This window comes from Crocuta crocuta, unplaced genomic scaffold (assembly GCF_008692635.1).
Source record: "Crocuta crocuta isolate KB4526 unplaced genomic scaffold, BGI_CrCroc_1.0 scaffold162, whole genome shotgun sequence".
In the NCBI taxonomy this organism is placed as follows: domain Eukaryota; kingdom Metazoa; phylum Chordata; class Mammalia; order Carnivora; family Hyaenidae; genus Crocuta; species Crocuta crocuta.
In genome coordinates this window covers 6,103,738-6,126,436 of record NW_027529433.1, presented here as the reverse complement: position 1 = coordinate 6,126,436, position 22,699 = coordinate 6,103,738, and the positions used below count along the sequence as shown (strand labels likewise).

The 22,699-nt window shown below is 38.8% G+C and overlaps 1 protein-coding gene across 1 annotated transcript in view; it reads left to right on the top strand.

Annotated features, from left to right (window-relative positions):
- Positions 1 to 22,699, top strand: part of IQGAP2 (IQ motif containing GTPase activating protein 2) — a 294,214-nt gene that overhangs the window by 222,327 nt on the left and 49,188 nt on the right. The window contains exons 15-20 of the mRNA XM_077759841.1: positions 1,863 to 2,030; positions 4,594 to 4,736; positions 5,875 to 6,030; positions 17,043 to 17,126; positions 18,718 to 18,789; positions 20,089 to 20,158. Of these exons, the coding sequence (XP_077615967.1) occupies positions 1,863 to 2,030; positions 4,594 to 4,736; positions 5,875 to 6,030; positions 17,043 to 17,126; positions 18,718 to 18,789; positions 20,089 to 20,158 (693 nt within the window). The remainder of the gene's footprint in view (positions 1 to 1,862; positions 2,031 to 4,593; positions 4,737 to 5,874; positions 6,031 to 17,042; positions 17,127 to 18,717; positions 18,790 to 20,088; positions 20,159 to 22,699) is intronic.

Genomic DNA, 22,699 nt, shown 5'->3' with positions numbered 1-22,699 from the left:
ACATTTCTTTTGGATCTTTTAGATGATTTATGGGAGATTTCTTAATTAGTTCCTTACCACAAACATACCTGACTTTAGGTAAACCATTTATCTGACATCTTCAATGATCTGGAACTAAACTGCATCCCATGGATTAAGCAAAAATGCAATCAAAATAGATGTCTCAAAGCCTGTGCCCTGGAACTGATTTACTGTACTCATTGGGGATCTTGGGCCGCAGACACTTAGAACCTGTGTATCCTTAGGGTGTTCTCCAAGGCTTTAGATTTTCATGGAAAATGGTTCTGTTAAGATGAGGATTAAGCTTCACTTGTCTAGAAAATTGACCTGTGGACCCACAGCTTGCATGTCAACATTCAGTGATAAATCACATTTCCATATGCACAAAAATTGTGGCTTTATTATACCGATATTTTAAAAAAAAAATTTAAGTTTATTTATTTTGAGTGAGGGAGGAACAAATAGAGAGAATCCCAAGCAGGCTCCTCACCATCAGCACAGAGTCCAATGTGAGGATTGAACTCATGAACTGTGAGACCATAGCCTGACCTGAAACCAAGAGTCAGATGCTTAACTGACTGAGCCACCCACACGCCCTGTAATACCCATCTTTTAAGGAATTTGGCATTTTACTAGGTTAATGAAGCTGTCAGATGTAATTCACATGAGGACTTTTTGTCATTTACTTGTTCCTTCTGCTCCCGTGAGACCACACACTTCTCATACGCCAGTACCACATTTGTCCCATCCTGGAAAGCTTTCCTGGAGAAGAGGACAGGGGGACTGTTTATCCATTCCTGTAAGCCCAAGAGCATAGTGCTATATATTTTGTTCTGCACCAGTTGAAGTTTGCTACGGAAGTTCTCCTTGATTCTTTATGTGCTCCTCCAGATTTGCATGACTTTGGCTCCAGGTTGTTGAAAGGCAAACTCCATTTTTCTTGCCCCTTCAGTGTTCATGCTTGTATGCAAATGTGAACATAATTTGGTGACACCAATATGCCATTTAGCATGTGTATGGTAGAGTTTGTCGTGTGTGTGTGTGTGTGTGTGTGTGTGTGTTTATAAAAATATATATCCATCTCGCCTCTTTTCATCAAAAGCTTCTTCTGTCTACAAAGTATTTTAACCTGGAAGAAACTTCCATTTTTTGTTCTACGTTTCTAACTCACTGCATTTACAGTTTGTAAAAACAGTACTTTCAGTGGTTGAGCCAGAATATTCTTGGCTGGAACTAAAGTGGATAGTAAAGAATTCACCACGTTAACTTTCTTTAGGTAACCACGAGTTCAGTGTAGTTTGATTTATAGGGAGAAGCAGACATTTAAAGTGAGATAAAATGCTTTCTAGGTCTAAATTGGTTCCAGAATTAGGTTTCTGGACTTGATTTCATATGTTCACCAGCTCTATCTGTTGCTTTCCTAGAATAATTGAAATATACTAGCACTCTACATGAGAGTATCAGGATTTTTACATATTCTCAAATAAATATTTTCATAAGATAAGTTCTGAAATACTGATAGATAACCTATGTGAGGACTGCATAAGTACTATTGGTTATGCATTTACCCCACTTCTAGATTACTACAGTGAGTAGAACCTAGTACCTTGCCACCACTCGAGAGTAGCCTGGAAATGCAGTGATTTTTAATAAACTCTAATCCTGTGGGATCTTGATCTTCCTACAACCTAAAGTGGTAGAGGACTTGGTTACAGTTGTGGGTATATGTGGTACATACTCTGAAAGGGTAAAAAGGTTTAGTTCCTGTGCATTCCTGCAAGGTTGAATTACATCTCCCCTTTGCACACTGCTAGAGTGAGTAGCAGATAACCAGTAACAGAAACTTTGTTTTCATTATGCAGGGGTTACTCTGATCGTGGATGTCAATCAGTGTTTGGAGAAAGAAAAGCCACATGATATTTTGTCTCATTTGAAGTCTTCTGTGTCTAATACAAATGACATAATCCCTGAATGTGCTGACAGGTACTATGATGCCCTTTCAAAGGCCAAAGAGCACAAATCTAAAAGTGGTAAGCTTTTCAGTCATTTACTACCAATTATCATTTTGAATGTGATGTTGTCTGTGGCATTGTATTGACTTTAAGACAAATACTGCTTTCAAATGAACATTTCTAAAATAATTTTTGTCTTGGAAAAACATTTTTAGATGTATTTTTCTTTGGGAGAGTCTGTTTAGCTCAGTGGCTAGGCATGGGTGACGTCATAAGCTTGAGAAAATACAACATTTAAGGAGAATTTACTTTATCCAGGACTTGCTTGTTTATCCATTTCTCCAGGGATGACGAACAGATTTTTATACTAATATTTGTCTCTCTCATTTTTGAAACCGCTAGTACATGATTGCATCATATTTAGTAGGGGTAAGAGTAATTTTGAAAATGTGGAATAAAATGCAGTGACACTGGTCTCCAAGGAACCAGATCGGTAACCTTGGCAAATATTTATGTCCGTTCAATCCAGTGGCAGTCCATGATGTATTAGCCCTGGAAAGTATCTTTGAGATCATGAGCCTAATACTCATTTTTTAGATTTAGAAATGTACATTCATGAGATTTTGGTCAGAGGGAGACTGTGACAGACCAGAAGAGGTTAATTTCGGAGAGCCAGTGCACTGTTCCTTTAGTAAATTGTTACTGAGCACCACACATCCCATCAGGGATCCAGGTTTCTCCCGATCCATAGGCTGGTGCTGATTTACACCACGTCACAGGTCATGTGCTTTGCGTCCTCAGGAAACTGGCCTAAGAAGTGGAATTGGAGGGGAGAAAAGGTTTTTTTAGTTCAACTGGAGGTCTTTCCCATGGTACCCAGTGTACTTGGTGGTTTGTCTGAAGTATTTCCAACTCGGAGATTGCACCCTTGAATTCAGTAAATTGCCTGTTAATGAAACATGCAGAGGGCTAGTGGTCACTCTTTCTTACTTGGCACCTGATCACCTTTGATCCCCTGTCTGTTGCCTTCTCATCTCTTCATCCAAAGTCACTGCAGTAGCCTCCCTCCTCCTTTATGGGGAAAGAATTGCACAACAGTACTAATGCAGGGGTTAATTTCAGTTTCAAATCCATCCTGGCCTAAGCTTAATTGATCTTCTGCCCCCTCCACTTGTCTCCTCTTCCCCTGTGCCATGTTTGGGTGCATACAGCTGTATATCCCCAGATAGGCAATTCAGAAACCTAGGAGTTACCTTAGATTTTAATGATGACTTGTGATCATGCTGATTGAGCTGTATAAGATATTTCTAGGAGGCCAGCATTTCTACACAGCGAACAGCTGTCTGCCCATTTGAAAAGAGATACAGCTCTTTTCCTCGGTGGTGACAAACGGAACAATTGAGGAGCATTTCAAACCACATTAGAACCAACCACATTCAAGGGCCTTAAAGTTACCCCTGCTTAGTTTTTCAATCAATTTAAATATTCTATAAGGAAATTCACTATGAACCTTGATTTCCTGTAAACACAATTAGTCTGATGCTCACTTGACTGAAACTGGCTTAGATTGGTCTAGGTCAGAACGTTTTTGTTTTTGCTTTTGTTGTTGTTGTTGGCTCTGTGGTCAGGGACCAGAATCATGACCATTCAACAAAATAAACATATTTCTAAGGGGGAAGGATAGCCCATGGATTCATGAGGAGGAGATACTCTTCTTGACTAGTTAAGCCATGACTGCCATAGATTTTTTTCCCCAGTACACCCTTCCCCCCAACACTGTCCTTTCTGCTTTTCTTTTTCTCATTTTGTGTGGTTGTGTAGAGCAAGATGAGTCGAACCATAACATTTTCCTTCTCCCTACTTAGTGACCATAGTGTTTGCATATGCCAGTTTTTGCTTTGGATAAAGTTGTCTGCAAAGATGAGTCACTTCTGCTTTGGTGTAATGCAGATCATGGGTCTTCTTTAAATAATGGGTCACAGTCTGTATAGGTCACTCCTTCTCAGAGAAATTGCTGGAAGAGTTGCTAAGCAAAGAAGATTCTTGCTCACCGTTCTCGTTTGTCCACTTTGGTGCTGTTCGCAGCTGGGACATACATTCTTCGTTTGCATTTTCCTTCTTTTTGGCCTTTTGTGACTCTTCTCATCCTCGTGAGAAATCTGAGATCCAGAACCCGAACCATGGCATTACCCATCAGACTGTCTTCTGGCTTAGTAGAGAGCTTCCATTGAACACATAGAATTCATTCTTTTTATTTATTTTATTTTATTTTTTTATTTCTAGGAGAGAGAGAGAGAGAGAGAGAGAGAGAGACAGCATGAGCAGGGGAGGGTGAGAGAGAGAGGGAGTCACAGACCGAAACAGGCTCCAGGCTCTGAGCTGGCAGTCAGCACAGAGCCCAACGCGGAGCTCGAACCCACAAACCGCGAGATCATGACCTAAGTGAAAGTCGGACGCTTAACCGACTAAGCCACCCAAGCGCCCCAGAATTCATTCTTTTTAGCAAGTCATTTCTAATGATTTTAACTTAGGCTGTCTGAATGCTTGGTGAAAAATTGTTCATTACTTTACATATTGGAGAAAGTATGATGTTGAAGCATTGAGTATTTCTCTCTAGAATGTAACACACTTCTTTCTTTAGTGTCTACTGAAGGTTCATGGCTCAAACTCACTCTGCAGGATAAATATGACTACTACTACAACATCGATTCAAAAGAGAGTACCTGGATCACACCTGAATCATGCTTGCCTAAAGAATCATGGCTCATGGCAAAAGAAATTGAGGTAGGAGGCTCTTGTTTGATGCAAAACTATACTATGAACAAGTAAATGTGATTGCTTTTCTATTTTTGAATCATGGAAGTGATGGGAGGAAATAACTGATTTATTGCAGACTGGATATAAGGCAAAGTCTTCATGAATGCAGATCATTCATTGGATGGGGCTGCATGGCTAATAACTTGTACAGTTACTTCCATATTGGCGTACTACCACCAAACAGCAAGGGGAAGAAAGATAGTGTGGCTTATTTGGTACGTTATCCTAAGAAATCAGACTTCAAATTTGCCTTGACATAAAAGCTCAGTTAATAATATTTTCTTGGCTGTCAGTATTCAGTAATTTATTTCTTTCCCCCCACAGCCTACCACAGAGATATGTATGTCCTTTAAAAAGTCAGTAATGTTTTCCAGGGGGAAATACTCTTGAAACGATGTTCACGAAGATTGCTTTGGACTTGTGCCCAAAGTTGGACCCAAAAGTTGTGAAAATTGCTGTTTGTTTCATGCATTGTAGTGTGTTTAAAGAGAAGATATGAGTAAGAATTTAGTTCCGGGGTGCCTGGGTGACTCAGTCAGTTGAGCATCTGACTCTGGCTCAGGTCACCATCTCTCAGTTTGTGAGTCTGAGCCCCACGTCGGCCTCTGTGGTGACAGCTCAGAGGCTGGAGCCTGCTTTGGATTCTGTGTCTCCCTCGCTCTCTGCCCCTCCCTGACTCATACTCTGCCTTTGTGTCTGTCTCTGTCTCTGTCTCTTTCAACAATAAATAAACATTAAAAATTTTTTAAATAATTTAGTTCCATTTTGAAAAAAAAAAAAAGAGCACACAAACGTAGTCTTATAAAATTGTTCAAAGTCACCAGCATCAAAGATATTGGCTAAAACTAGAGAAAAATCTGTGGTCTGGGACTGATGATGCCACCAGAAATCAATGACAAGAAGACAGTGAAGAAAATCGATTATTAACTAATTTCATACATTGTCAATCATTGTGACAATGCATTATCAGTGCTACTTTGTAAATAATAAAACTGTGGGCAGTATGTAAAAACTATATGCTATTGTTGACAAGATGTATCGTACTATGAAGAAGCAGCATCAAAGAGCTAAATTTAGAGCCAAAAATTTTTCCTGTGACATCCAGAGATGCCCTAGGAGTCACCTTGTGAAATGGAGNTCCGCTTCTGAAGATTTGCTTCTTCGCTTGGAAGCCACAAGTGCAGGATCCCTTCTTAGGAAAGAGCATGAAGCTAGGAAATCATATTTGTATGGTAAAGAAGAGCAGGTGGTCAAAATACAGGTATGTGAATCACCTAGCACTAGTTCCAGCAAACTTTCATATCCCTGAAGATGCTTTATTTGATACTATGACCGCCAACTACCAGTATTCTAATAAACAAATCTGAGTGCAGATTTCCCCCTTAATCAGTGCCCCTGAATCTGCTTTATTAATACTCAGAGATGAGAAGGATGTTGAATGATTTTTCACCCATGGACACTATCGAGGGGCACTGCAGACCTGCCGCGTTCCACCTGCGACCAGTCTATTTGGAGCTAGAGGGACCCCTCAAATCAGAATTGAAATCCTCTTTCTCTAAAAAGTTGTATCTCCTTGTGTCATCTACTTTCTAAGCCAGGTTTTTTCTAAATTACTTTTTCAGTGGCTAGTGGATGCTGAATGGTGCTTGTCTGTGCACGCTTCTAGACGGAAAGAACACAAGAACTAACAAAATGCATGTAGCATCTGCAAAAGTATCTTCTCCATCACAGACTCCTCATGGAGTCCTATAGGAGAAATCCTCCTTTCTGACTGTTTTGTTTGAGTTGCTCTTCAGTTTGCATGACTTGTCTGAACTTTCTGGTCAGCAGGAGAGGAGCTTCACAAATTTAAATGTTTCTCATTTGTATTCCCCTAGTACCTTCTATGAACCAACATGCTGGCTTCCACAAGGCCGCATGTCTTTTTTTGTGCATCCAGAGTGATACTGTTATTGACGGACAGTTTTTGACGGGCTTTTGCTTCAGCCATTAACTATGAGATTTCCCAGATGGGAAGTTTTTAAGTTGAGGATTCCTCTTTTGTGATCATTGGTGTACTTACCTGCTTTCCTCACCTAACTATAATATCATCCAGGACAGAAAATAAGGTTTCAAAATGTTTGTATTCTTGTGTCTTATATATGGTCAGTTCTCAAATAGTCAAATTTGTTCAGAGCCTAAGATGTTAGAAGACAGAAATGATTAAAATTTAGAAGACATGTCTTCCATAAACCTGACTATCAAAGATTTTTTTTCTTCACTGAACCAGTAAGTTTTCAACTTTATTCCTTCTTTAAGCATATGGTAGGCAAAACACATAGGAAGTGACAAAAATGCCTAAAGATAGAATCCTCTACGCTGATGCTAAGGCTCTAATTTTACAAAATTAAAGAGTGTCAGCTGACCTCACATGATTTGGATCAACCTTAAGCTCTCTGGCCTCAGGGCATGGATCATTTGGTGGACTGCACAGGTGTAAAATCCATCTGATATTGATACCCAGAGCTAAAGTCATGAGAGGGCTCTGGAGAAGGGTAGAAATAATCATTTGGAGCCTTTTCTTCCACCTCAGCAATAGGATTGCAGCAGAAGCTATAGAACTGTGAAGTCACACCACCTTATATTTGTTTTTCACTCTTCTGATGGCTTTCTAACCAGGAAAGCAGAAGGTCTAGAGGCAAGTTGTAGACTGGCAATGAATATATATTCACTGGAAACTTGCTGACATAAAAACCCAAAATATCACAAACCAAATGGTGTTACACTAATCTCATTTTTGGGCAATGTGGCCAATTCACCCTGAATTAGGGGAATAATCTAAAATGTGAGGACTTCTCCTCCATACAATGGCTCAGGCTTCCTATCTGGCTAAATCAGCCTCAAACACAATAGTCTTAACAAATTCAGAGAGAAAGTCTCCAGGCTAAGGCCAGCCACACCCCAGCTCCAGCACCCTCACTTGGTCTCTTCCCAAGGAACTGAATAGTGGTATAGAGAATATATGGCTTATTAGCCAGCCCTCTATCTTGAGTATGTATGGAACAAATCTGAAGGTACCCATGTGTCTCATGAGATATACACTGTCCTTCATAAGATTTTTTCCCCTTTAAGTAAGATATCATCTCTCTCTCACTGCAGAGAGAGAGAGAGAGAATGTCTTGAGAGCAGCAAGGGAGAAATAGCCATATTATTTTTGAACAGTAAGAAAGCCCTGGTAACATTTCCTACCCTTACAAATGAGTGAGCCAGAAAATAACCTCGAACAAAAAGTATCTTACATTGAAAAAAAGGAAAATGAATAAGTTGTAAAATAAAAATTAACATTTAAGGATACTCTTACTCAAGGAGGCAAAAGAATTTTTTTATGATGAAACTATTGTATGCTTTCAAGGAATTTAATAAGACATGGTCTTAGTAAAATAAGACAAAACGTTAAAAGAAAAGATAACTGACATTGAAAGAGGAAGAGAAATAATGACATTGTCGAATGTAAATAAACTCAGAACTGCAGAATGCAGAAAAAACACTGAAAATAACTGCAGCACATGGACAACTTCAGAAAAAATCTCAACAAAGTGAGGAAAAGAAAAGATAGTTTAAAATGCATGTTCTCATCTGAAAACTGATAATACTCAATTTGTGGCTGGGTTTTGAGAATTTAATGGGATAATTCACCTAACAGACTTCACACAGTATGCGACTCCTAGGTGCTCAGTAGTGTTAGAAATGATGAGATGATGGGGATGATGTGTCTGAGGGCAGTTAATGGAGTCAACATTGACACTGTTGGTATGGCACAGGAAGAGATGAGAAAAACTGAACAGAAAAAAAAAAAGATAAGCATAAGCAAAAAAGATAAGCAAAAGATAAGATAAGCAAAAAAAAGCATAGTAGTGACAAACACCAACACTTAGCCCTGGGAATTATGGAATTAGTGAATTTGGAACTTCAGAGAGTGCCACAAGCATCCTGGCAGAGAAAAAGAAACAAGCTTCTCTGAAGCAGCTTTCAGATTGCCAGTAGCAGTCACGGAGTCTGCAGGTGGGGAGGAAGGGGACAACCTGATGTGACAGTCCTTCATCACGTTATTTTAATGTGAGTGACTACTCTAGTAGATCAATGAATTTCCTGCCTTTAAGCTGACAAGGAAAAGAGAGAAATGTTTGGAGCTTTCTTGTCTTTCTAAGAGATCACACAAGAATTTGTGCCACAGAAATTGGAGCTGGTTATTTGAATAATACAGTCCTGGGCACCCAGTTACCAAAGAAGGCAATCAGATTAGCAAGCCAGATTTTCTAGAGATTGATGAGTACAAAATGTAAAACACAGCAGTAGACCCCTGAGGTCTAAATATTTTGGAAGACTTCTTTGTCATAGGTGCATGACAGAAAATAAATTTATGGTAACAAAACAAAATTTAACAAAAGATGGCTATTTTAAATTTTCCCACAAGTTCTTCTACCAATCAGAGAAGGAAATTGGCACTTCTATAAACACTTTCCATCTCTAATTGTCTGTAAAAAGCAGCTTCTGAAAGGCTTTATGGTTTAGAATTTTGTCTCCTTTTGTGTTTTCATCAATAACTCCTTTCTCTCAACTTCAAACCCATAATTGCTTTTAATAAACAGCCTCTACTTAGAAGAGCCTGCCATCTCACAGGGTGGGACAGGATTTCTCTTATTAGCACAGAATAAGAAAAGCGAGTCCTGATGGAACTAAAACTTACAAACTGAAAAAGATTGTGTAATTTTGACAAAGAAGAGACATAGAAGATTCTGCTTCTATAGACCAAACATTCTATACTCAACAAAATTTCCTTGGTTTGGGAAGGTAACAGTACAAAATTCTTAAGTATAGAAAGATTCCAGAAAAATCTACATGATCAATAAAGAGATGAAATACAAAATGAGGGACACCTGGGTGACTCAGTTAAGCATCTGACTCTTAATTTCAGCTCATGTCATGAACTCAAGGTTCATGGGATCAGATCCTGCATCAGGCTCTGTGCTGACAGTACAGAGCCTGTTTGGAGCTCTCTCTTCCTCTCTCTCTGTCCCTCCCCACTGATCACACATGCATGCACATTCTCTTCTCTCAAAATAAATAAGCATTTTTAAAAACTACAAAATGAAATCTCAAGGAAAATTCTGTTGTTGAACACTGAATCTTTAGTACATTAAAAAATAGTATGGAATGGACAAGTGGGTTCATTTTACCAATGCAAGAATTCTTCAATATTACATCATTTGTCACTATGACAGATTATCCACAATGTTTGTGAATCTGAAGTAATAAGATTAATATTGTTTTTGGAGTTCAGATAAATCTGGAAAAGCAGAAGGAAGAACTTGAGCTAATCCCAGGATTTTATTTGCTTTTCAGTTTGGTTCAAGGAATGGGATTTATAATATATATATGTGTACATTCGCACTTCTGTTACCCACAATAACATAGGAACCACCACTGAGACTCATTACAACAAATGTGTTACTAGTTAGCTTGCCATGGAACCCAGTAACCCATGATCAGGATCCTCTTCCCCTGGTCCCTCTAGCACCATCGGGCCACTTTTGAAAGCATTTGTTGATGACATCAGAATCAGTTTTTCTCATCATCTCAGAAATGCCACACTGAGAGATCTCATGGGGGCATTTTCTAAATGGATCATCAGTTAAAAAATCCTTTATTTTGGGACACCTGCGTGGCTCACTTGGTTGAGCATCCGACTCTTGATTTTGGCTCAGGTCATGATCCCAGGGTCTTGGGATCCAGCCCCATGTCAGGCTCTGCACTGAGCATGGAGCCTGCTTAAGATTCTCTCTCTCTTTCTCTCCCTCCCTCCCTCCTTCCATCCTCTACCCCTTTTCCCCACTTGTTCTCTCTCTCTCTGTCTCTCTCTCTCAAAAAAAGTTTTTAATCCTTTATCTTTGTTTACAACTTTAAATAATAAAATGTAGACCATATACCAGTACTGACATTGCATGGAAGCCCCACCCAGACCCACTAAACACAAACCTCCATTTTGAAATGATCCTCTGATGATTTCGTATATATATTAAAGTTTGAGAAGCACTGTCAGGGCACCTGGGTGGCTCAGTCAGTAAAGTTCCTGACTCTTGATTTTGGCTCAGGTCATGATGTCACGGTTTGTGAATTCAAGCTCGTGCTATCAGCTTGGGTTTCTCCTCGCTCTCACTCTCTCTCTGCCCCTACCCCCACTCAACATGCTCATTTTCAAAATAAATCACCTTTAAAAGGTAAGAAGCATTGTGAGGTACACTCCGCTTTTAAACCCTCAGTAATTCATCTTCTGGTAGAATTCTTTATTATCTCATAGCTTAAAGGAGAAAAACACATGCTCATTTCAGTGAAAAGACAGCTGATAAAGTTCTAAACCCATTCCTAACTTTGCTATAATAATTGCATTGAAGTTTTAGCTTATTTAAGCATCTTTGCAATGGCTTTTCCAGTGCAGTTATCAGCATATCTCTCCATTTATTAATCTTTCCTACCATATAGCATGAAATTTATTTCTTCCTTTTAAGTTTACTCCATTGGTTAGTTTTTGCTATTATGAATGTCATCTTTTTATCTATTGTGTTGTTTATTTTTGACATACAGAAAATTTATCAAGTTTATATATACATTTTATAACTAATTATCTGGAAGAACTGTTTTATACTTTTAATTTTTTTAGTGTTTATTTTTGAGAGAGAAACAAAGAGTATGAACAGGGGTAGGGGAGGGACAGAGAGAGAAGGAGACACAGAATCCACAGCAGGCTCCAGGCTCTGCACTGTCATCACAGAGCCTTACATGGGGCTTGAACTCACGAACTATGAGATCATGACCTGAGCCGAAGTCAGACACTTAACCAACTGAGCCACCCATGCACCACAGAACTCAGTTTTAATAGTTGTTCAGGTGACCCTTTTGAATCATAACTACGTTTTACATTTCTCATTTTTTAAAATCTTGTAATCTCTCAAGGGATAAATTCACATGGCATTAATAGTATAGGGAACTCTAAAACATTGCAGACTTAAAACCTATGTGGGGTTAAATCTCGCCTCTGGGACTATGGAATACAGTTGCTTTTCCCTGTTCATTCCTCTGAGTGCAACTAAAAGCCCCAGACAGTATATGTAAACGGACATAACTGTGGAAGATGGAGAGAGAAAAGCCGTACTGCCTAGGGAAACTTGAGATCCAAAGGAAGACATAGAGGTGAGTTTTATGGTTTTCTTTGAGCTTCATATATATCAGTCTTGTTGCTGCAGAGGCTGACAACATGGAAATGCTAATGGGTGCAGGCCAGAAAAAACAGCTCCAGCCAAAGTCTGCTATCTGTAGTCAAAGGATCAGGATAGGTGTAGCCCAGAAAGACAAAACTTTTAGACAGTAAGCACTCTCCTCTGACCACACGACACAGTGAAAAACCATGTCCCCACACCTCTCATGCCCCAAAGTGAATAGCCTGGCTTTCCACCCTGGGTGGAATCTAACCAAGTACTCAGATATCTGCAGAATCTGGACTTCCATGGCCACAAACAGTAATGTAGCCACCCTCCCTTTCCTCACTGGGTGGTGTCAAAGGACACATGATAGAGTTAGGACTTTGATCACAACATAGTAGTAATGAGGCCATCTGCCCCAAAGCCTTCTGCCATCTGTGGACACCACATGGAGAATAGTAATAAGACACCACTACCCTCCCATGCAAAGTGGTACCAGCACAACCTTACTGCATAGTTAGAACTCCCACCTCCCACTCAGCATAATATGCAGCCCCTACCTTAGGTACCAATAGAGGCTAAGTGGACAACTTGAACTTCCACCCTTACTTGCCAATAATGAGGCAGCACCATGACCCTTCCCTTGTCAAAACAATGTCAGGGACACAGATTAAATAAGATCCAGAATCACATCACTTAATATCCACATCTTCCTGATTTTGGTCAACATTTTAAGAAAGAAGCACACAATACATTTTAAAAGACAACTGATAGATGCCAATACAGATAACAAATAAGTATAATTATCTGAGAAAGATTTTAAAAGACAAATTTTAGAACTAAAAACTAGAACATTTAAAAAACCTCATTGGGGGGGTGCCTAGGCAGCCCAGTCGGTTAAGCGTATGACTTTGGCTCAGGTCATGATCTCACAGTTCGTGAGTTTGAGCCCCATGTTGGGCTCTATGCTGACAGCTCAGAGCCTGGAGCCTGCTTCCGATTCTGTGTGTCCCTCTCTCTCTCTGCCCCTCCCCTGCTCATGATCTGTCTCTCTCTGTCTCTCAAAAATAAATGTTACCAAAAAAATTTTTTTTTCTTTAAAGAGCCTCAATGGGGGGCACCTGGGTGGCTCAGTCAGTTAAGTGTCTGACTTTGGCTCAGGTCATGATCTCATGGTTCGTGGGTTTGAGCCCTGCTTTGGGCTCTGTGCGGACAGCCAATTCAGAGCCTGGATGNTTTTTTTTAAAAAACTGAAATTTAAAAAAACCTCAAAGGATAGACTCATAAGCAAAATGGAGGGAACAGTGGAGTGAAATCAGTGAACTAGAGAATAGAATGATAGAAATGATCAGATCAAACAAGGGAGAGAAATGATTGAAAAAACAGTGAACAGAGCCTCAAGACATCTGTAGGCCCTTAACAAAAAGAGTTAATGTTTGTACCCTCAGAGTTTCAGAGAAGAGAAAGGGGAAGTACTGAAAAGGTCCTGGTAGAAATAGTATCTGAAAAGTTGCTGTGTGGTCAAAGATGGAGAACCACAGATTCATGAATTTGAGTAAATCCCAAAGAGGATAAACTCAGAGAAATGTACCCAAAGGCATATTCAGAACTTCTGAAACCAAAACAAAAACAAAAACAAAAAAAACCCAACAACAACAACAAATCTTGAAAGCAGTGAGCTAGAAATGACACCTTCTCTATGAGGGAAAATAGTTCTCATGACAGAAGACTTTTCACAAGAACCTGTGGCGTTGAGGAATGGCACAACTTTTTTTGCATTCTGAAAGAACTGCCCAACACAGAATTCATTATCCCCTCCAAAATATTCTTTAGGAATGAAGGGGAAATGGAGGCATTCTTAGATGAAAGAAGGTTAAGAGATGAGGCACCTGGGTGGCTCAGTCAGTTGAGTGTCCGACTTCGGCTCATGATCTCACAATTCATGGGTTTGAGCCCCACATTGGGCTCTCTGCTGACAGCTTGGAGCCTGGAGCCTACCTCAGATTCTGTGTCTCCCTCTCTCTTTGCCCCTTCTTGGTTCATGCTCTGTCTCTCTCTCCTTCAAAGGTAAATAAACATTAAAAAAAGAAAGAAAGAAAGAATGAAAGTTAAGAGAACTTGTCACTAGCATACCTGCCCTAAAAGATTAGCATAGAAAGTTCTCTAAACAAAAATGGAAATGATAAAAGGACTTTGGGAAAACCAGGAAGGAAGGAAGAACAACTGGAAGAGTAAAATTGTGGGTAAATACATTTTCTTTCTACTCTTGAATTTCTGTAATTATGTTCATAGTTGAAGCAAAAGAACACTGTCTCATGTGGTTCTATGTGTGTGGACAAAATACAATTGTATTATAAAAGAGGGGCAGTAAAGGTATATGTAGAAAGTTATGGTTTCTGTGCTTTGCTGGAGATCAAATTATAAATAAAAATGAAGCAGCAGTTCTTATCCATCCACTTGGACATCATCCATCTTTTTAGTTTTTGCCAGTTCATTGAGACCCTGGGGAAGGAGATCTCTATCGTACATTCTTGGGGAGAGCAACTTGACAGTAACTATCAATTTTAAATATCAACTATTGAGCCAGTAATCCCTTATCTTAATGGAAGCATCCCTACAAAATACTTAATAACGTGCATACAAGGTTATTTACAACAGTACTGTGTATATACACAGCACAATGGTTTGCCTTTTTCAGATAATACTTAACAAAAAATTAATTCTTTTAGAGAGTAGCTGGGTCAAAGTAGGGGTAGGTACGTAGGCACATTTTACTTTACAGCTTTTCTCTGTTTGCTGTATATCCTTTTTTTTATTTTTTAACATTTTTATACATTATTTTTTATTTTGAGAGAGAGAAAATACACATCCACGCTCAGGAGGGGCAGAGAGAGTGGGGGGAGAGAATCCCAAACAGGCTCCACATCATCAGTGTAGAGCCCAAAACAGGAGTCGATCCCACAAACTATGAGATCTTGTCTGAGCCAAGATCAAGACACTGACATTAACTGACTGAGCCACCCAGGCACCCCTACTGTATATCCTAATTCATCAATTTCTAGGCATTGAGTACAGATTCTTTGCATAGAAACACATATTATTATTTTTTTGTTTTTCATTTTTTTGTTAACAGTTTGCATCATAGTATGTACAGCAAACTACAATTTCCTTTTTTTCTTTGCACTGTATCTTGGAGATCTTACGACCCCTCAAGGACACAGAACATTCCTATAGTCAATATATGTGACTCATTCTTCTTAACTGCCACATAGCATCCCTCACTATGAGTGCAAAATTGCACTTAATCTCTTTCCCCATGTGTAAACATTCTGCTCTATACACATTTGGTATTACCAGCAGTGCTGCAATAAAAATGCTTCTTCCATACCGGTGCTTTCCTTCACTTGATATTGCTAAGTTTCCTCAAAAAGCCTATACCCGTTTGTACTTTTCCCAAACCTTACTCCCCCATCTATGCTTTTTCATTCACTGCTTGACAGGTGGATAAGGTAATAACTTTCCCAAAATTATTCTGGCTGCTGCCCGAGGCTCCCTCAAGCTTCGAGCCATCCCACGTAGATGTAGATGTTCTTACATTTCTGTACAAGTTTGTTCTGTGGTTCCCTCTTTCAGTGCAGTTCCAGCTGCTTGCTCTCTTTCGGGATCCCTCAGAGTTGTTGACCCATACGCTTTCTTGTTTTCTAGTACTATCGTGAATTGGTTTCAAAGCCTATTGGTGAGATTTAGGGGGAGGTGGGTGACAGATAAATGAAATTCAGTGTATATTTGTGGGGTTGCCTGTTAGTGTCTATTTCAAAATTGAAAGTATTTTTTAAAAGCAAGTTGTCATTTCTAGGGATTTGAATTGAGACAGGANCATCAAAAAACATGTTTTTTTACATGATAAAAATTCAATGTGCCTTTTTTTAAAAGAAAAAAAAATGAGGTAGGTTAATATATAGAGACATGAAATTTACAAAAATAATGGGACTTTTTGTTTATCCCCTTTAATAAGGAACCTGTACTTCATCTTTAATTTGAAAACAAAACCATAGAATTGAAGTGAGTTACAGAGATAAGTTTCAGTAAAAAGATTCTCAAAAATTAATTGAAATACGAGTGTCTGGGTGGTTCAGTCAGTTAAGCATCCATCTTCTCTTGGGTCACGATATCATGATTTGTGAGTTCAAGCACTGCATAGGGCTCTGTGCTGTCCATAGGGAGCCTGCTTCAGATCATCTGCCCCCCTTTCTCTGCCCCTCCCCAACTTGTGTGTGTGTGTGTGCGCGCATCTTCTCTTTCTCAAAAATAAATAACATTTTTTTAAAAATCTGTTTCTAAAACAAAAATCAATTGGAATAAACTTAAAACAATTTTGTATTTAATAATTCTAAAGATAACAGTTTTTTCCCAGTTTTTGTAAATGTTTCCTATAGAAATTCGCTTTAATGATGATAAGCTAGTCAAATGTTGATGGTGAAGCATCACTAAACTTTAGTAAAAAATAGATAATAAATGATCAATCATAGCACTTCTGTTTTCAGGGATCCAGAGTTACATATTAGTCGAATATTTTTCTTCATTTTTGGTCTGGGCCATGGTAGGTCATTTGCTGTAGTAAAGGTACTTATATAAGTCATTATTTTGATAAGGCATTATTTTGAAGCATCTTATGTTGTAACCAAATGACACCAGTACTCATTTAATCTGTTTGTATGTTTCAGGGCCATTGCATTTTATTATTACTTCTTACCACCCAGAGCCTTGGTAAAATTAAGCTTTCACATGGGAAAATGGGCTTCCACCCAGTAATTGTGCTTTCCGGTGTTTGGGACAAGTGTCAGCTTTGAGCTGGTGCATTCTGTTCAGTGTAATGTCAACCCCTAGTGATGGTGTTCACATGAGATTTGGAAGGGAGGGTCCCTGACCGTGTTCCAACTCACTGTCTCCTGAGATGTACTCTCTTCTTGCACTTTCTAGAATAAACTATGGGAAACTGTTGCACACTAATAATTCTGTAACTTGCTGTTTTCTACAGGCTTTTTGGAAGGGACATAAACAACGGGAAGCATATATGTGCAGACGGAAAACATTCGCTGATAATATTGAAAATATTGTGAAGGTAAATGTCCCTCCCTACCTTATTAAGTGCTTGGCTTAAACCTTGCTTATCATTTCAGTTTTGCTTCTGGAAGACAGATTATGGGAAGAGTACATGTGAGACTTAAGTCAGAATTAAGTCCTGGGTTTGAGTCCCACATGCGTTACTCACTTAGCTGATCATCTTCAAACAGCTCTGTTAAAACACCTAACTGGTTCAGGTTCTGTATGTGATTATGAGAAGCATAACCAGTAAACGCTTTCTCTGGGAAGTCCAAATTGATTATTTAAGTTCTGGAGGAAAGCAGCTTTATTTTGTGTCCCTCTTGTCATATTCACTAATAATATTAACAGTGCTCAAATTTTACAGTACAAAACCTTAGTTGTTAGGCAAATGCAAAACCAGTGAAAAGAAGAAATAGAACTAGTCAGGACCTGGATGTGGAGAGTGAGTGAGTCTAACGCAGTTTTCGACTCACACTGATGACTGTCAATTTAGAGAAAGAAAGGGCACTGCAGTGCCCCCACCCCAGTGCTGAAAACCAAAGAATTGGCCAGAAATGAACTCGCGGAAATCCAGATGAGATTCTGAATAGCAAGGCTTAAAAGAGATAGGAATCACATGAGATTAGTTCAAAAGACCTTTGAAACTGTGAAGACAGAATGACAGCATCTAGACCCATTGCGCTCCTTAGTTCTGTGCTGTGCTTGCTGTGGAGCACATGCCTGTTCTTTAGGAAAGCTGTAAGTCCTGGTAGGTCTTTCAAGAGAACTCTAGACTTGTTTTCCTGTAAAGAGCTAATGGATACTGGAGGCATTTAGGGGAATGAAACACTGGATTTAATTTTTGGTTCCCTGTCTTTTTGCAGCTCTCAGCAAAATGCCATGAGCTCTTGGTTTTTATTTACCAAGATTAAAGTACAGTGTTACAAAGCTATATTATCTTCCTCATCATAAAGTATAAAATGCTTTGAACCCCTAGGAGAAAAAACAATGCAAGAAGTAAGAGATTAAGATTAGACTTCACTCATTGAAGCATCCAACTTTGGCTCAGGTCATGATCTAGCTGTTCTTGAGTTCAAGCTCTGTGTTGGACTCTGTGCTGATAGCTCAGAGCCTGGAGCCTACTTCGGATTCTGTGTCTCCCTCTCTATCTGCCTCTCCCCTGCTCACGCTTTGTCTCTCTCTCTCTCTCCCCGTCTCTCTCAAAAATAAATAAACAGTAAAAGAAAAAAAGGATTAGGCTTTGGATGTTAATTATTTGGTGGGCTGCTAAATTTATCAGAATATCATCTTTAGAAAGATTGCATGGATGGGCGCCTGGGTGGCTCAGTCGGTTAAGCCTCTGACTTCAGCTTAGGCCATGATCTCATGGTTCGTGAGTTTGAGCCCCGTGACACGCTCTCCACTTACGGCTCGGAGCCTGGAGCCTGCTTCAGATTCTGTGTTTCCCTCTCTCTCTGTCTCTGCCCCTCCCCTGCTCTCACTCGGTCTGTCTGTCTCGCTCAAAAATAAATTTAAAAAAAAAATTTTTTTAAAGAAATACTGCATGGAAAGACATTAAAGATTTTTTTTAGTAATTTCCTCTATTTCTCTATTTAACTCATTTTTAGATCCAGTCCTGGTTCCGGATGATAACAGCACGAAGAAATTACGTTTCACGACTACAATATTTCAGAGATCATGTAAGACACACAAGAGTGGATTTTTATCCTGAGTGTGAATTAAATGAATGCTTTGTTGAATGCTAGCATTGAATGATTTTTATTAAGGTCAAATGTTTTTAGAAGAGAAGCCAAGTGGAAGGCTGCTGGTATACCGTACCTGCTGTCTGTGTAGTGTTCCTGTCCAGTCTTTACATTAAATAGAATATTTTGTCCAAAATATCATATGTTTGCACATATAGGAGGATTAGGAGGAACTTAACGGAGGACCATGGGGGAGAAGAAAGGGGAAATGGTGGGGGAAAGGGAGAAAGGCAAACCATGAGAGACTCTTGAATGCTGAGAACAAACTGAGGACTCATGGGTGTGTGGGGGGGAGGGGGGTGATGGGCATGGAGGAGGGCACTTGTGGGGATGAGCACTGGGTGTTATATGGAAACCAATTTTACAATAAACTATTTGTAAAAAAAAATATTTTGTCCAGAAAGAAAATGAAATGTCTTCTTTCTTAAATATTTTTCTTCTACTTGCTCCCTTTTGCTTTAAGACACACACCAAAGCTTCTAATTTGGTTAAGTGATATTTTCATGTCTCCCCAGCTGCCTGTGGCTCTGGCTTTAAAACATGAATTGTCACTGAGCTGGATGGACAGTTGCAAGTCATATATCAGTAAACTAACTTACTTTTTAACCAATCCAGAGCTAAAAGGTGGAAATGAACAGTAGGAGGAAATAATAGGTCTTAGAACTCAATATGGTAATATTTTGGAGGTATTTTCTTTTTTCTTCTTTTAATTCAGACTTCATGTTCAGAGTGAGGCTTCACTAATCAAGACTGGATAGGAAATGTGGGAGAAGAAATGGATGTGGGCTAGTAATGCCAAAGAGAAAAGATTCCAGAAAGTATTTTACAAAACTGCTATAAAGTTTTTCTAACTGCTAACCAGTGAAGAATCTCACAGGAGGAATTTCTTCAGGATCTTAAAAGAATAGATATATGAAGATAGATTTGATCATCTAAATTTGAGGCTAAAATTCTTTTGCCTTTTAGATTTCTTTGTAAACAGTCCTATACAATCTTGTTGATACTTATAGCTAACTTACCTGACTGTTTCTTCAAAGAAAACACAAAAGATAAATGTTGAATCCACCACATCTAAATGCTGTCTGTTCTAAATAGTGCCTCTTCTTAAATACTGTCAGTTGTTTTTGTTTTTGTTTTTTTTTAATACTGTCAGTTCCTAATGCTGTAGTTCTGAATTCTACAATCATGGAGTAGATGGGCCTCCAGAAGATCATGACTGATCTCATTCTTTTGCAGAAAAATGAAATTGTGAAAATACAGTCACTAGTGAGAGCAAACAAAGCCAGAGATGACTACAAAACATTGGGTAAGTTGGGTAGATCTTCCTCCACTGAGGATAGAGTTACATCTGGATAAACTCATCATAAGTTGACAATATCCCAAGCCAAAAGGACATTGAACACACCTACCTATGGAACATCACAGCTTAGTCTGGCCTGCCTTAAACATGCTCAGAGGGGCACCTGGGTGGCTCAGTTGGTTAACCCAACTTTGACTCAAGTCATGATCTCACGGTTCTTGAGTTCAAGCCCCACATCAGCCTCTGTGCTAACAGCTCAAAGCCTGGAGCCTTCTTCAGATTCTGTGTCTCCCTCTCTCTCTGCCCCTCCCCACTTGCGCTCTGTCTATCTCTCTTTCAAAGAACTAGATAAACATTTTAAAAGTTAAAAAAAAAAAAAACTCAGAGCACTTACATTAGCCTACAGTTGGGCAAATAATCTAACACAAAGCCAATTTTATAGTAAACTTTTGAATAGCATGTATTATTTATTGAATTCCTCCTGAAAGTGAAAAACAGAATGGTTGTCAGTATGTGGGTTGTTTGCCCTTGTGAATGCATTGCTGACCAGGAGTCCCAGCTAGCTGCTGGCATCCCACATCACAGGAGAGCATTGTACTGCACAGGGCTAGCCCGGGGAAAAAATCGAAATTCAAAATTTAAAGTATGGTTTCTGTCAGATGTATATCACATTTGCACTAACATAAAGGGATCATCTATACTCTCAAACAAAGTATGGGTTCCTTACAAACCAAGCAAAAACATGTTGCTTCCATCTTAGTTACTTTAGTGACCACTTCAGAAACAGAGATTGTCCATAGTTTCCAGTAAGTTTTGACCATCTCAGACCCTAGGTCCTGAATTAATACACAAAGGAATGCGGATGACAGGAAGGTGGGCCTTCCTATTAAGTGGAAGTGGTAAGTAGAGTGGATATGATTTCTTCAGAAAGAATGGAGTTGGCATAAATGCTGATATTTTAATATTAAATTTGAGCTAGAGTCAAGAATCTAATGCAAAAGACTTAGCCAGAAGATAAACCTGTATTTGAACTGTTTAACTTTTTTAGTTGGCCTATGATTTTTCTCATTTTAAGAATAAAACATATTTCTATAAGAAATGTTCAAAATATGAATAAGAAGGAAAAAAGCTCATCTTTCAAAGATAACTATGAACATCTTCCTATAATTTCATTCTAGACTTTTCACAGTAGATATAATTTCTTAAAATATTTTATTATAATACTAGTATGTGTCATTCATAGAAAGTTTGAAAACCACAAAATAAAGCTCATGCAGAAATAACCTTCACATTTTGCACTATGTGCAGTCCCAACTTTGCTTATGTTTTTCTGTTCTTTACATAGTGAAAATCATTCTTTATATGCTGAATTTTTAACATTATCACAGGAACATGTGATGAAGAACTTTCTGATAAACTTACTAGTATTGCACAATTTTTAAAATATTTTACTTAATGTCATTCAGAATTAGTTCTGAGAGGGTAAAGAAAATCCTTATTTATACATCTTAGGAATGAAAATGGCCAGTATCGTTCTCTAAGTCTTCCATGTTTTTTATTTTTATTTTTTGGAGAAAGTTAAAGTTTAGTAATGTAACCAGCACAGTGCCTAGGAAGTAGTTTAGCCAGTAGCCTTTATTGCCTAATGTCCGTTTTGAGTTATGGGGCGAAGTACATGGCTCAGGAAAGATCCTCCCTGGTACATGTTAAGGAAAAGCTTCAGGAAGCTTTAGAGACCAGGTTCTGCCTCCAGCCTGCAGAGTCTATTGGACAATATGTCATTCTGCTGGATTCCAGAACTCCATGTAGAAGCTGAGTAAAGAGAGGCCATCCATTCTTTCCAGGGCCACACTTCTCCACCACTGAATTAATGAGACTCCTCTCTCATTTCGTGGATACTGTTACGTATTTTACAAGAAGGCTGAATAAGGATCTTGTTTTCTGAGCCTTGATACACTGAAACACTTTTGCTACTGCCTTTGCACATGAAAAACAATTTAAGAATAAATTATCCAGATGAAAACCGGCTGCTTTTCATTTGATTCTAGGTAACGTGTTTTTGTGGGTAGTGTGATGCTTTCACTTGCTTACATTTTTTTATTACACAGACAAAAGGCATTCCAATGAAAAACTCCAAGTGAGTTTATGTTAAAGCATAGAAGGTAGGTAGAAGCTATATTAGTGAATAAGGTAGATCTCCACTGCGCTGGGCTTTAGCAAATAGGGTGGTTTTATAGTCACTGAAATGTAAATTTTCATTTCTTTCTCAATTCAGCGCCTTTATAAAACTAAGGCATTTTTAATCTGAAAAAAAAAAAGTCATTTTTATTAGTCTGTCATCATCCATTTTCACCCCTTCCCTCTGGAAAGGTATTGAATGCACTCAGGCTGGAGGTTGCTGCAGCCATGATACTGTCTCTTGTAAGTTCTGACTGTGAAGTTAGGTGATGACCTGCAATTAAAATACCCCAGTGATTCCCAGCATGCAGATGTCATAAGCCTACTACTGACAGAGGAAATATTAAATTTGAGCCATAATAATTAGTA